The sequence below is a fragment of the Anarhichas minor genome, unplaced genomic scaffold (genome assembly GCF_050575085.1).
Source record: "Anarhichas minor isolate MPS153535 unplaced genomic scaffold, ASM5057508v1 ptg000057l, whole genome shotgun sequence".
NCBI classification, from domain to species: domain Eukaryota; kingdom Metazoa; phylum Chordata; class Actinopteri; order Perciformes; family Anarhichadidae; genus Anarhichas; species Anarhichas minor.
The window spans coordinates 655001-667395 of record NW_027466503.1 but is presented as its reverse complement, the minus strand read 5'-3'; the positions used below and the strand labels follow the sequence as shown (position 1 = coordinate 667395).

The following is a 12395-nucleotide window of genomic DNA, read 5'->3' as shown; positions in this document are numbered from 1 at the left end:
ATCCTTTCCTTGGGAAAAGGAGATAAGGAAGTATCCTTTTTCTAAAGGAGATAAGAAAACATAATTTTTTGAAAAACAAATGTATATAATCTATAATAAAACTATATAATATAATAATACTTCATGAATGAATCTGTAAAGAGACTAAAGCTGTCAGATTAAAGCAGTAAAAGTACAATATTTACTCTGAGATGTAGTAAAATGGAAATACTCTGTAAAGTACAAGTACCTCTACGTTGTACTTAAGTACTTGAGCGGCAGTATTTTGTTTAAAACACCAACAGACAGAATGTGTTGGCTGTTTGGTGGAACTATTATAATAATAATAACTTTATTGATCCTCCATCAGCTGGACTTTACTGATATTAGCAACATGCTAACAGGCTAATGGTGTTATGGAATCTGTCAGTCACGACGGAGTCGATAAAGTTTTCATCCAGACTAAACTTTATTGATCAACGGTGATTAAAAAACTACGTTAGAACAAAATCAGTCCAGAGTCCTGATCTGCTTCTATTGGGACCACCAATCAGTCAGAACCAGGTCTTCTCCAGTTTGTCGTGGTCCCACAGTTCAGGACTCAGGAGACCAGCTCCTGAGTCCTGAAGGCCCGGACGTGTCCCCACTTTGTCCTTCTCATGGAGACAAACCCCACAGCTACATGCTAACTTTGGCCTAAAGGATTTGTCCTAAATGTCCACCTGGTCCTCCTGGTGCTCCCGGTCCTCCCGGTCCTCCTGGTCCTGGTCTACCTCTCAGCGCTGATCTTGTACCGGAGGACGAAGTAAGCGAGGAGCCTCAGAGAGAAGAAGAAGATGGCGAGGACGATAAAGTCCTGGTAGAGTTTGGCGTCCAGCATGTCCAGCTCCTTCAGGATGGCCTGGGACTTCTGGAAGTGACACGTCTCTTCCGGGTCGCAGTGCAGATCGTCCCGGTCCAGACTGTAGATGGACAGGATGACGCCCTCGAAGCCGTACCTGAACACAACATGGGAGACGTTCATGAGCTAGAATCTCTTGACGTCTCTGAAGCTTCACACATATTTAACATCAATAACTAAGATGAGAGAAACAGATTATTGATTTGTGTCTCTGCCATTAATCATATCAGGGCCCCTCACTTTGATCTGGTGACCCTCTGGAGGGGCCCGACCCCTATGTTGGACCCACTGGACTAAACCAGCTGACTGAGTATAAAGTAAAGAGTCTCCTGGAGCAGCTAATAATAATATAATCCACCATCGGAGTACTTCTGATACTTTAGTTAAAACGTATAATACTTGTGTACTTTTACTTGAGCGGCACAGTGATGGAGATCAAACAGGAAGCTCAAGAATGTTTAAGTTTTGTAAAGATTTTAAGGATTATTATGTTCTGATTAGAATCTTTGTGATCTGCTAAAGGTCACGAGGTTAATTAATGATCAATTATTTTGTTCCAATTAAGTAAGTTTACTTCATGGATCGAAGGTTTTTAGAAGGAAATAAAAACTCTTTCCTGAAGTTTCACCGGAATTAGAAAATGTATATATATATATATTAGTGCTGGGCAACGATTACAATTTTTAATCGCATGAGTTTTTTGCGATTAATCTCATTGTTATGGCAAAGTTCAATAATTAATTCAAAAGTAGTGTATTGTGCACTTTTATTTTAAAGTACTGCTATATGAACAAAAAGTCAATAACATTTGGTTTGCAAACACTTTAAACACATCAGGTTCTTGTTAGCAGCAGTATTCCCTTTACACAGCAGCAGTTATAACACAGTTATAATGATTCTGATCATAGATATTCAGCCGGTGTTCATAACTTTATCTTCATGTGTGTAAGAGATGATATTTAAATATACTTCTTGAAAACTGCAAACCTATCTACGTCATGTTTTTATGTTTGTTAAATTCTCAGTAGTGATACTAAATGATGCTTATTATACATATTACAAACAAAACACTTTAAAAACTCTAAAACAATAATTTAAATGAATCATTTATTTTTTACTTTTTGTGGTATTTAGGTCAGACACATATGTAACGCTGATTACCGTAATATGTGTGGTATTTGTTATAAATGTACGTTGGTACATAGAGGGTGATAAGAAGCTGTACATGGAGGGACTTAGGACCCAGGGGAATGTAGGTGAAGGAAACAGGAAGAGACGGAAGAGACGCCACACAAACAGCTGTTCACCGCTTGCTGCCGGTTCTTGTGTTAAAAATGTCTGCTTAATAATAAATAAAAAATTGCGTTAACGTGCGATAAAATAATTGTCGGCGTTAATTAATGAATGCGTTAACGCGATAATATATAATATATATATATAATAGATAGATAGATATATTCATACACGTATCGTAAAATATAACACTCTTAATTAATGTGATGAGTGACACTGTAGTGATGAGGTAAAGGGTAAATATGAGACTCTTCTTCTGTCTGATCTCAGTAGTTGTGTCACCACGGCGCCCCCACCTGACGTAGGAGATGTAGGACATCCACTGCAGGTACCAGGGGATGGTGTCGAAGCTGACGAAGAACCCCGAGAACAAGAGGACGGGGATCGCTGTGACCGGACCCACGAACGTCGCCACCTGCAGGAGACAAAGGAGTGACGTCAGCAGCCGTCAGCGAGGTCACACAGGTGAGTCCAGGTACACCGACCTGCAGAGAGGTGGATGCGGCTCCGATCAGTAGACCCAGACTCTGAGCCACCAGAGAGGTCAGGACCCCCAGAGACAGGAAGAGGAAGAACCGACCAGCGTCCGAAGGCTGAGCCGTCATCCAGTACACAATACTACAGTACACCACCGGGAATACTACCTGGACAGCACAGGGTCGATAGTACAAGACAGTGGTCAGTGAAGTACACACACACATATATATATGTGTGTGTATCATACCACCTTACCTGGAAGGGGACGTCAGCCATAGTTTTGGCCAGGTAATAAGCCTTCAGACTGTACCAGTAGTTCAGGTGTTCCCTCAGAAAAACTCCCATCTCCAGAGGAACTGAAGCACAAACACAAAGAACACACAACTCAACGTTAAATACTTCAAATAAAATGAAATGTAATTCAACATTAATACTATAACATGAACATTATTAATATTATTACTAACACATACACATCATGAACATTATTATTAAAACATTAACATTATTAACATTATTACAGACACATTAACTTTATTAACATTATTATTAAAACATCAACATTAGAAACATTTTACAGGAAAAGAGATTTAAACTTGTACTTCTATAAAGGTAGAGCAGTGAAGTAAAAAACATCATGAGAAGATAATGCTCAAGTGAAGAAGGCTACAAGTACCTCAAACTTGTACAGAATCACAGTACTTGAGTAAATGTACTCATATGATCTGACGTTCAGGCTGTGACTTACATGTGAGCACTGTGGGCATCAGAGCAGCGAACATGAGGAACAACATGGAGAAGAAGAGGAACCCTGAGTTACTGAGAACCTTCTTGGCCTCATTCCCGATGCCCAGGTACAACAGACCAATCAGGACGCCGATCCCGATGTGAGAGGAGATCCTCAGGTGAGTCAGCACCTGGTCGACCAAAGAGAGCGTAGATGAGTCACTACAACTGTTACTACAACTGCTATTATTACTGTTAGTACAACTGCTAGTACAACTGTTAGTACAACTGCTAGTACAACTGTAGTACAACTGTTAGTACAACTGTTAGTACAACTGTTAGTGCAACTGTTAGTACAACTGCTATTATTACTGTTAGTACAACTGTTTGTACAACTATTAGTACAACTGTTAGCACAACTGTAGTACAACTGTTACTACAACTGCTATTATTACTGTTAGTACAACTGTTAGTACAACTGTTAGTATAACTGTAGTACAACTGTTAGCACAACTGTAGTACAATTGTTAGTACAACTGTAGTACAACTGTTAGTACAACTGTTAGTACAGCTGCTATTATTACTGTTTGTACAACTATTAGTACAACTGTTAGTACAACTGTAGTACAACTGTAGTACAACTGTTAATACAACTGTTAATACAACTGTTAGTACAACTGTTAGTACAACTGTTAGTGCAACTGTTAGTACAACTGCTATTATTACTGTTAGTACAACTGTTTGTACAACTATTAGTACAACTGTTAGCACAACTGTAGTACAACTGTTAGTACAACTGTAGTACAACTGTTACTACAACTGCTATTATTACTGTTAGTACAACTGTTAGTACAACTGTTAGTACAACTGCTATTATTACTGTTAGTACAACTGTTAGTACAACTGTTAGTACAACTGTAGTACAACTGTTAGTACAACTGTTAGTACAACTGTAGTACAACTGTTAGTACAACTGCTATTATTACTGTTAGTACAACTGTTAGGACAACTGTAGTACAACTGTAGTACAACTGTTACTACAACTGCTATTATTACTGTTAGTACAACTGTTACTACAACTGTTACTACGACTGTTAGTACAACTGTGGTTTCATGACATTCTGTGTATCTCAGCTGCAGTAGCTGTCAATGTCCACCGGGCGTCACAGTGTTTACTCACCGAGTCTCTGAGGATGCTGAGGAACGTTCTTCTGAACAGGATGGAGAACTGAGTCATACAACTGGCTGAGAAACTGTGACAACCTTCAGACGACGAACTCTCCTGAGACAAATGAGACATGTAATACAACATAAGATATCTCTCATTTAACAGACATATATATTGAATGATAATATTTCTGTATCTTCGTGAAGAAGACAGTGAACGTCTCCTCGTCCTGTGTTTGTTTCTGACTTGTGAACAGTGTAAAGTGCGTGAGGTGCGTTTGTTTCTCACCTCTTCTGTGCGCTGCCACAGCAGCGGGTTGAGGTTGGTGTCCCCGTTCAGGTCAGTCTGATGGTCCTTCTCACACTTCCTGTCCTGGACAGCTTTCACCAGCCGGACCATCTGGTCTCCGTATTCTCCAGACGCCACCTCCATCACTGAACACACACAGTGGTGGTACTTTTACTCAAGTACTGTAAGAACACAGTCCAGGTACTTGTACTCTACCTCCTACTTCTTTAGAAGTGTAATTGTTGAATATTTGTGATGAACTCCTCTATATTTTGAGAAAACCCTCCAACTTCTTGAGCTTATTAAACTCTTTAAAAAGGATCAGCTGGTAAACGCTTCGTCACAAAGCTGAAAACAGATAGCTTTTTGTAGTAAATGTAGTAACTTACATTACAAGTATCAGAATGGGTAGGTTTAGGATGTAAAATACTTGTTATAATCATTTGTGTTCACTGAAAATCTCATTGTCAATGTTTCCACTGCTACGCCGATGATGTCCAGCTCTACATCTCCACAAAGGCTGCCTCACTGACATTACATCATGGATGCAAACCAACTTCCTCAAACTCAACTGTGATGAATCTGGCATGATCATCATCGGTCCCACATCCCTCACTAAAACCAGTCACAACTTCTGCCTCACCATCGACAACTCCACTTTGTCTCCCTCCCCACACGTCCGCAACCTTGGAGTCATGTTCGACAGCAACCTCTCCTTTGAACACCACGTCAAACAAATCACCAGAACTGCCTTTTTCCACTTAAAAAACATAGCCCGTCTCCGCCCATCACTCTCCTCATCTGCTGCTGAAACTCTGATCCACACCTTCATCACCTCAAGAATTGACGACTGCAACAGCATTCTTCACGGCACATCATCCAAAATCCTAAATAAACTCCAGTACATCCAGAACTCTGCTGCTCGCCTGCTCACCCACACCCGCTCCCGTGACCAAATCAGCCCTGTTCTCCAGAACCTCCACTGGCTCCCCGTCCCACAACGGATCCAATATTAAAGTCCTTCTCCTCACTCATAAAGCCCTCCACAATCAGGCCCCCTCCTACCTCACCGACCTGCTTCACCACCACACTCCATCCCGTCGGCTCCGCTCCTCTGATGCCTCCTGTCCCTTCCACTCAGGACCAAGCACCGGACATGGACAGAGCCTTCTCCAGAGCTGCCCCCTCCCTCTGGAACTCCCTCCCCAAACACATCCGAGACTGCACTGACCTCTCCGTGTTTAAATCTCAAATCACAACCCACCTATTTAGAACTGCTTTTAATGTGTGACCAATATCGTGTGTTTTACAATTTTAGTGTATAGCTTTTGTTAATATGATGGTTTTTAATGTAAAGTGACTTTGAGTATTATGAAAAGAGCTCTATTAATAAAATGTATTATTATTATTATTTGTGTCCCTTCAAGACGGCTGGCTCGGTGTGTTGGTGCTCATTGTTTTGTGTTGTTTTGTCGTTAACTCAGTTTTCTGCTGTGGTACCCGGAGCTCTTTCACCAGAGATGAGCTCATGAACATCAGGGGAACAACTCCAGCGGACTTAGTTCCAACTTTTTTGTTAACCTCTGTGGAATTACTGGACATTCTCGTCAAAGGTGCGCTCACCTTAACTCATGCAGTGAAGCCCGTGGGAGAGGGAAACGGGCCGGCACGCTTGTGCGTCTACGTACACGTGGATTTCGCACACCGCTGCCGGGCATATTTCTCTCCAACGTGCGCTCACTGTGCAACAAACTGGATGAACTTCAACTACTGGTGGGGAGAGACAGAGACTTTTCTTCACTGAGACCTGGCTCTGTGGATTGATACTGGACTCCGCGTTCCAGCTGGCTGGCTTCCAGCTGTTCAGAGCGGAATCTTTCATCATAAACTATAAACCCTTCTACTCCCCCGTGAGTTCGCTTCATTCCTACTGGTCGGTGTTTACATGCCGCCGCAGGGCAACGTGCAGGAGACACAGCAGACACTCGCCGACCAGATACGGTGTGTGGAGCGGACCAACCCGGACTCTCTAGTTATTGTCCTTGGTGACTTTAACAAAGGAAACCTCAGCCATGAACTCCCCAAATACAGACAGTTCATTAAATGCTCAACCAGAGAGGAGAACATTCTAGATCACTGTTACACCACAATCAGCGGGGCCTATCACGCCGTCCCTTGTGCTGCACTGGGTCTCTCTGACCACGTCATGGTCCATCTGATTCCTGCTTACAGGCAGAAACTAAAGCTGTAAACCTGTGGTGAGGAAACTCAAGCAGTGGACCAGTGAAGCTCTGGAGGATCTTCGGGCGTGCTTGGACTGTACATACTGGGATGTTTTCAGGACTGCTACCAACAGTCTGGATGAGTACACAGAGGCTGTGACATCATACATCAGCTTCTGTGAGGACAGCTGTGTTCCAACAAGCACCAGGGTGAGTTACAATAACGACAAACTCTGGTTTACAGCTGAACTCAGACAGCTGAGGCTGCACAAGGAACAGGCATGTAGGAGTGGGGACAAGGACTTGTACAAAGAGGTAAAACACAGGTTTAGTAAGGCGGTGAGAGACGCTAAACAACTGTACTCTGAGAAACTGCAACACCAGCTCTCAGCAAGTGACTCTGCTTCTGTCTGGAGAGACCTCAGACAGATAACCAACTACAAGCCTAAACCCCCCCCAACGACCTCCGCCTGGCAGACGAGCTGAACGAGTTCTACTGTCACTTTGATCCCTCACAGCTCCATCAACCAGCCCCAGACCACCAGGTCCCCCTCCCCCAGCCCAGCAGGGGCCCATGCCTCTGTACCACCCATCCCAGCGCCCCCTGCAGTTCGCCTACAGAGCAAACAGGTCTGTAGATGACGCAGTCAACACGGCCCTTCACTTCATCCTCCAGCATCTGGACTCCTCAGGAACCTACGCCAGGATCCTGTTTGTGGACTTCATCTCTGCTTTCAACAACATCATCCCGTCTCTGCTGCATGACAAGCTCTCCCAGCTGCACGTGCCCCGACTCCACCTGCAAGTGGATCACAGACTTCCTGTCTGACAGGAAGCAGCGTGTGAAGCTGGGAAAACACGTCTCAGCCTCCAGGACCATCAGCACCGGTTCCCCCCAAGGCTGCATTCTTTCCCCTCTGCTCTTCTCCCTGTACACCAACAGCTGCACCTCCAGTCACCAGTCCGTCAAGCTCCTGAAGTTTGCGGATGACACCACCCTCATTGGACTCATCTCTGGTGGAGATGAGTCCGCCTACAGGTGGGAGACTGACCATCTGGTGACCTGGTGCGGTCTGAACAACCTAGAGCTCAACGCTCTAAAGACAGTGGAGATGGTTGTGCATTTCAGGAAGAACGTAGCCCCACCTGCCCCCATCACCCTGTGTGACTCCCCCGTCGACGCTGTGGAGTCCTTCCACTTCCTAGGCTCCATCATAACCCAGGACCTCAAGTGGGAGCTGAACATCAGCTCCATCACAAAGAAGGCTCAGCAGAGGATGTACTTCCTGAGGCAGCTGAAGAAATGTAACCTGCCAAAGACAATGATGGTGCACTTCTACACAGCCATCGTTGAGTCCATCCTCTGCTCCTCCATCACAGTCTGGTACGCTGCAGCCACTGCCAAGGACAAGGGCAGACTGCAGCGCATCATCCGCTCTGCTGAGAGGGTGATTGGCTGCAATCTGCCGTCCCTCCAGGACTTGTTCACTTCAAGGACCCTGAAGCGAGCAAGAAGGATTGTAGCCGACCCCTCTCACCCTGGACATGAACTGTTCATGCCCCTTCCATCTGGCAGGAGGCTGAGGTCCATCAGGACCAAGACCTCTACCAGGACCAAGACCTCCATCAGGACCAGGACCTCACGCCACATGAACAGTTTCTTCCCGTCGGCAGTCGGGCTCGTTAACAAAGCCCGGGTACCCCATTGACTCTGTCATCCCCAGGACAATCTCCTACCGGTCACTCCCCCTCACATCCCTTCATATTTAAATACACTCGACACTTTTACACTACACTTACATCTCACATGTTTATAGTCCTGTTATCTGTTCATTTGTGCACTTTGTTTTATATTTCACTTTATTTTATATTTTACTTTATTTTATATCTTTCTGTACATTTTAATATGTTTCTACTTTGCACTGTGTTGATTGTTAAATGTTTGCACCTCCCGTCATGTCAAATTCCTTGTATGTTCAACATACCATGGCAATAAACGGTTCTGATTCTGATTCTGACCTGCGGTTTCATTCTGGACCCTGATTGGCTCCAAACTAGTTGCGATGACATCGATCCTGCAGGTGAACCGTTCAAAGTGGAGCAGTGTACAGTCTCAAACAAACTACAAAGGTCTTTGAGTCCCCTTTGAACACGGTTTCTTACCGAAGTCTGCAGGGTTGTGGTATGTGGGGCAGTTGAGTCCGAGGTCTCTCAGGTAGAGAACCAGACTGGAGACGCTCCCTCTGTAGATACACTGACCCTGACTCAGGACGTACAGCTGCAACACACAGACAAACGCGTTTACAACCAGGAAACTCACTCTTTACTGCAGTAAAAGTACTAATACACACTGTGAAAATACTTCACTACTGGTGGACAAGAAGCACTGCTTTACAAACCTGACTGCAGTACAAGTATATCAATGTAGTTAAAGTAGTTCAAGTCAAAGAATGATTGATGAGTAAAATGTTTTCCTAATCTATCTGATGTTTGTGGACTCATATTCCTGCTACATTAATTAATGTGTTTGTAGCATTTTAACTCCTTTATATCCTGTTTAGTTTAATCTACATCAATAAATCATATTCTATAAGATCATCACCATTGTAGCGTCGCCGTCCTGTGAGAACCTCATATCTGTTTTCAGCTTAGTGATGTAGTACAATAAAGAGTACAATACATACCTCTGAGATGTAGTACAATAAAGAGTACAATACATACCTCTGAGATGTAGTACAATAAAGAGTACAATATATACCTCTGAGATGTAGTACAGTAAAGAGTACAATATATACCTCTGAGATGTAGTACAATAAAGAGTACAATATATACCTCTGAGATGTAGTACAGTAAAGAGTACAATACATACCTCTGAGATGTAGTACAGTATAAAGTAAAATATTTACCTCTGAGATGTAGTACAGTAAAAAGTACAATATGTACCTCTGAGATGTAGTATAGTATTAATTATAATATTTACCTCTGAGATATAGTACAGTATAAAGTACAATATATACCTCTGAGATGTAGTATAGTATAAATTACAATATTTACCTCTGAGATATAGTACAATAAAAAAGTACAATATATACCTCTGAGATGTAGTACAGTAAAAAGTACAATATGTACCTCTGAGATGTAGTACAGTAAAAGGTACAATATATACCTCTGAGATGTAGTACAGTAAAAAGTAAAATATTTACCTCTGAGATATAGTACAGTAAAAAGTACAATATGTACCTCTGAGATGTAGTACAATAAAAAGTAGAGAGTAAAGTACAAGTACTTCAACTGTGTACTTGAATTCAGTACTTGAGTAATGTACTTAGTTACTTTCCACCACTGTGTATTATTGATATTATTGTGTTGTTGTTGAGTTTGTCCCTCCGGGGCTGCTGGGTAATGTAGTTCAGTGTGTGTGTGATTACCTTGTCGAAGAGTTCAAACAGCTTGGCGCTGGGTTGGTGGATGGTGCAGATGACGGTTCGTCCTCCCTGAGCCAGAGCTTTCAACAGAGAGACCACCTGGAAACAGGACGAGCTGTCCAGACCGCTGAGGCACAGGAAGTAGATCATGTTTATGTTGTTTTGAGCTGAACAGTCTGACCCAGGTAACGTAGTCTTCCAGAACTCTTTTCTTCAACAGAGAATGCTTCGATAAAATATCTTTCGTTTTTGGTGAATCAAACGATGACATACATTTTTGTGGAAACTAAACCAGACTAAGGTGACCCCCCTTCACTATGAGGTTTCTGACCTGGTGGGTTCATCGAAGAACATGACCGGAGGATTATTGACAAGCTCCAGAGCGATGGCCAGCCTCTTCCTCTGACCCCCCGACAGGTGGGACGTCCTGGTTTTAGCACAGTCCAGTAGACCCAGAGCCATCAGGATCTCCCGAACCTGAACCCACACACAGAGACCACTTCAACCTCTGATAAATATATGATAAATATATAACCAGGAAGTAGTCATGGGTCAAAACTCACCATCTCTCTGCGAGCCTCCTCCTTCTCCTGCAGCTTCAGGTTGGCTGAAACCTGCAGACACAATATCAGTGATCCTGGATTATAAAGTCCAGTATCAACCAAAACCTGCAGGGAACTCTAGTCAACACAGCAGAAACCTGAACGGGTCAAATCAAACAGAGCTAGACACCAGATTACACTGTTAGTGGATCAGTGAGTGGGTCGACAGAAACATATTGTGATGCTTTAATCATTTTTCCTGATCTGCTCGTTCCAGATGAAATAATGTTAATAATGTTAATGTTCATGTAATGTGATTTAACTAACAATATATACATATACCGTGTGGTAATAGTACTTTACTGTACCAGGGTGTCTTTACAGTGCAAAGTAAAAGTACTACTACTACACTGTAAAGTTTACAGTGTAGTAGTAGTACTTTACTGCAGTAAAGGGTGAGAGTACTCCCGTACCATCATGGCTTCCTGTACGGTGAGGTGAGGCAGCAGCATGTCGTCCTGCATGATGTAACAGGAAACCTTCCTGAAGGAGCGCAGGTCTCTGGGCTGACTGTTGATCAGGATCTCCCCCTTCATCCCCGTCTCTCTGCGTATGAACACATGGTATATATACATAATTAATACAAAATATGATTCCATATGCTGACTCTGGATGTAACACTTCCTCATCCTCAACGTCAGGAAAACAGAGGAGATGGTATTCGACCTCAAATACATTGGAGACCACTCACCAGTGGTTATCCATGAGCAGAACATTGCACAGGTTGACTCCTACAGATACCCGGGCATACACATTGACAATAAACTGACATGGGTGTTCAGGTGGAAAATGTCTGTACTAGGGTCCAACAGCGACTACACTTCCTCCGCAGGCTGAGGGTCTTTGGTGTCAACCAGAAAGTCTTGCTCCTCTTCTACCGCGCCATCGTTGAGAGCCGTCCTGCGGTTTGGCACCTCAGTGTGCAGCTGAAAGCCCAGATCACCCGGCTAACACAAAGAGCCATGAAGATCATGGGAGTCACACAGCATCCCACACTCCAGGATGAAACTATCATCAGACAGGCCCAGAAGATCATTTCAGACCCCACTCATATTCTCCACCCTGAATACCAGCTTCTCCCCTCAGGCAGATGCTTCAGAGTCCCTCAGTGCAGCTCAACCGCTTTAAGAACTCCTTGGTCCCCTCGTCCACCAAAGCCCTGAATGGCAAGCTAGCCAGAGCCGAACCCTGGAACACCGACTTTTATATATTTGTATTATCTTAACTAAACACTGCTGGTGTGTTGTACGATGGGCAGTGTGACATGTATTGTTGGCTGGTGGCAGTCTGTGTATGTACTCTGTGTACTGTGTG

The 12395-nt window shown here is 43.5% G+C and overlaps 1 protein-coding gene across 1 annotated transcript in view; it reads right to left on the bottom strand.

Annotated features, from left to right (window-relative positions):
• Window positions 1-426: 426 nt before the first annotated feature.
• abcg1 (ATP-binding cassette, sub-family G (WHITE), member 1) overlaps window positions 427-12395 on the bottom strand; it is an 18825-nt gene continuing 6856 nt past the window's right edge. The window contains exons 4-15 of the mRNA XM_076076427.1: window positions 11495-11627; window positions 11043-11093; window positions 10811-10956; window positions 10483-10606; window positions 9218-9332; window positions 4833-4978; window positions 4557-4658; window positions 3399-3567; window positions 2906-3006; window positions 2659-2817; window positions 2470-2588; window positions 427-977 (exon numbers count right to left, since the gene is read on the bottom strand). Coding sequence (XP_075932542.1) covers window positions 749-977; window positions 2470-2588; window positions 2659-2817; window positions 2906-3006; window positions 3399-3567; window positions 4557-4658; window positions 4833-4978; window positions 9218-9332; window positions 10483-10606; window positions 10811-10956; window positions 11043-11093; window positions 11495-11627 — 1594 coding nt within the window. The 3' untranslated portion in view covers window positions 427-748. The remainder of the gene's footprint in view (window positions 978-2469; window positions 2589-2658; window positions 2818-2905; window positions 3007-3398; window positions 3568-4556; window positions 4659-4832; window positions 4979-9217; window positions 9333-10482; window positions 10607-10810; window positions 10957-11042; window positions 11094-11494; window positions 11628-12395) is intronic.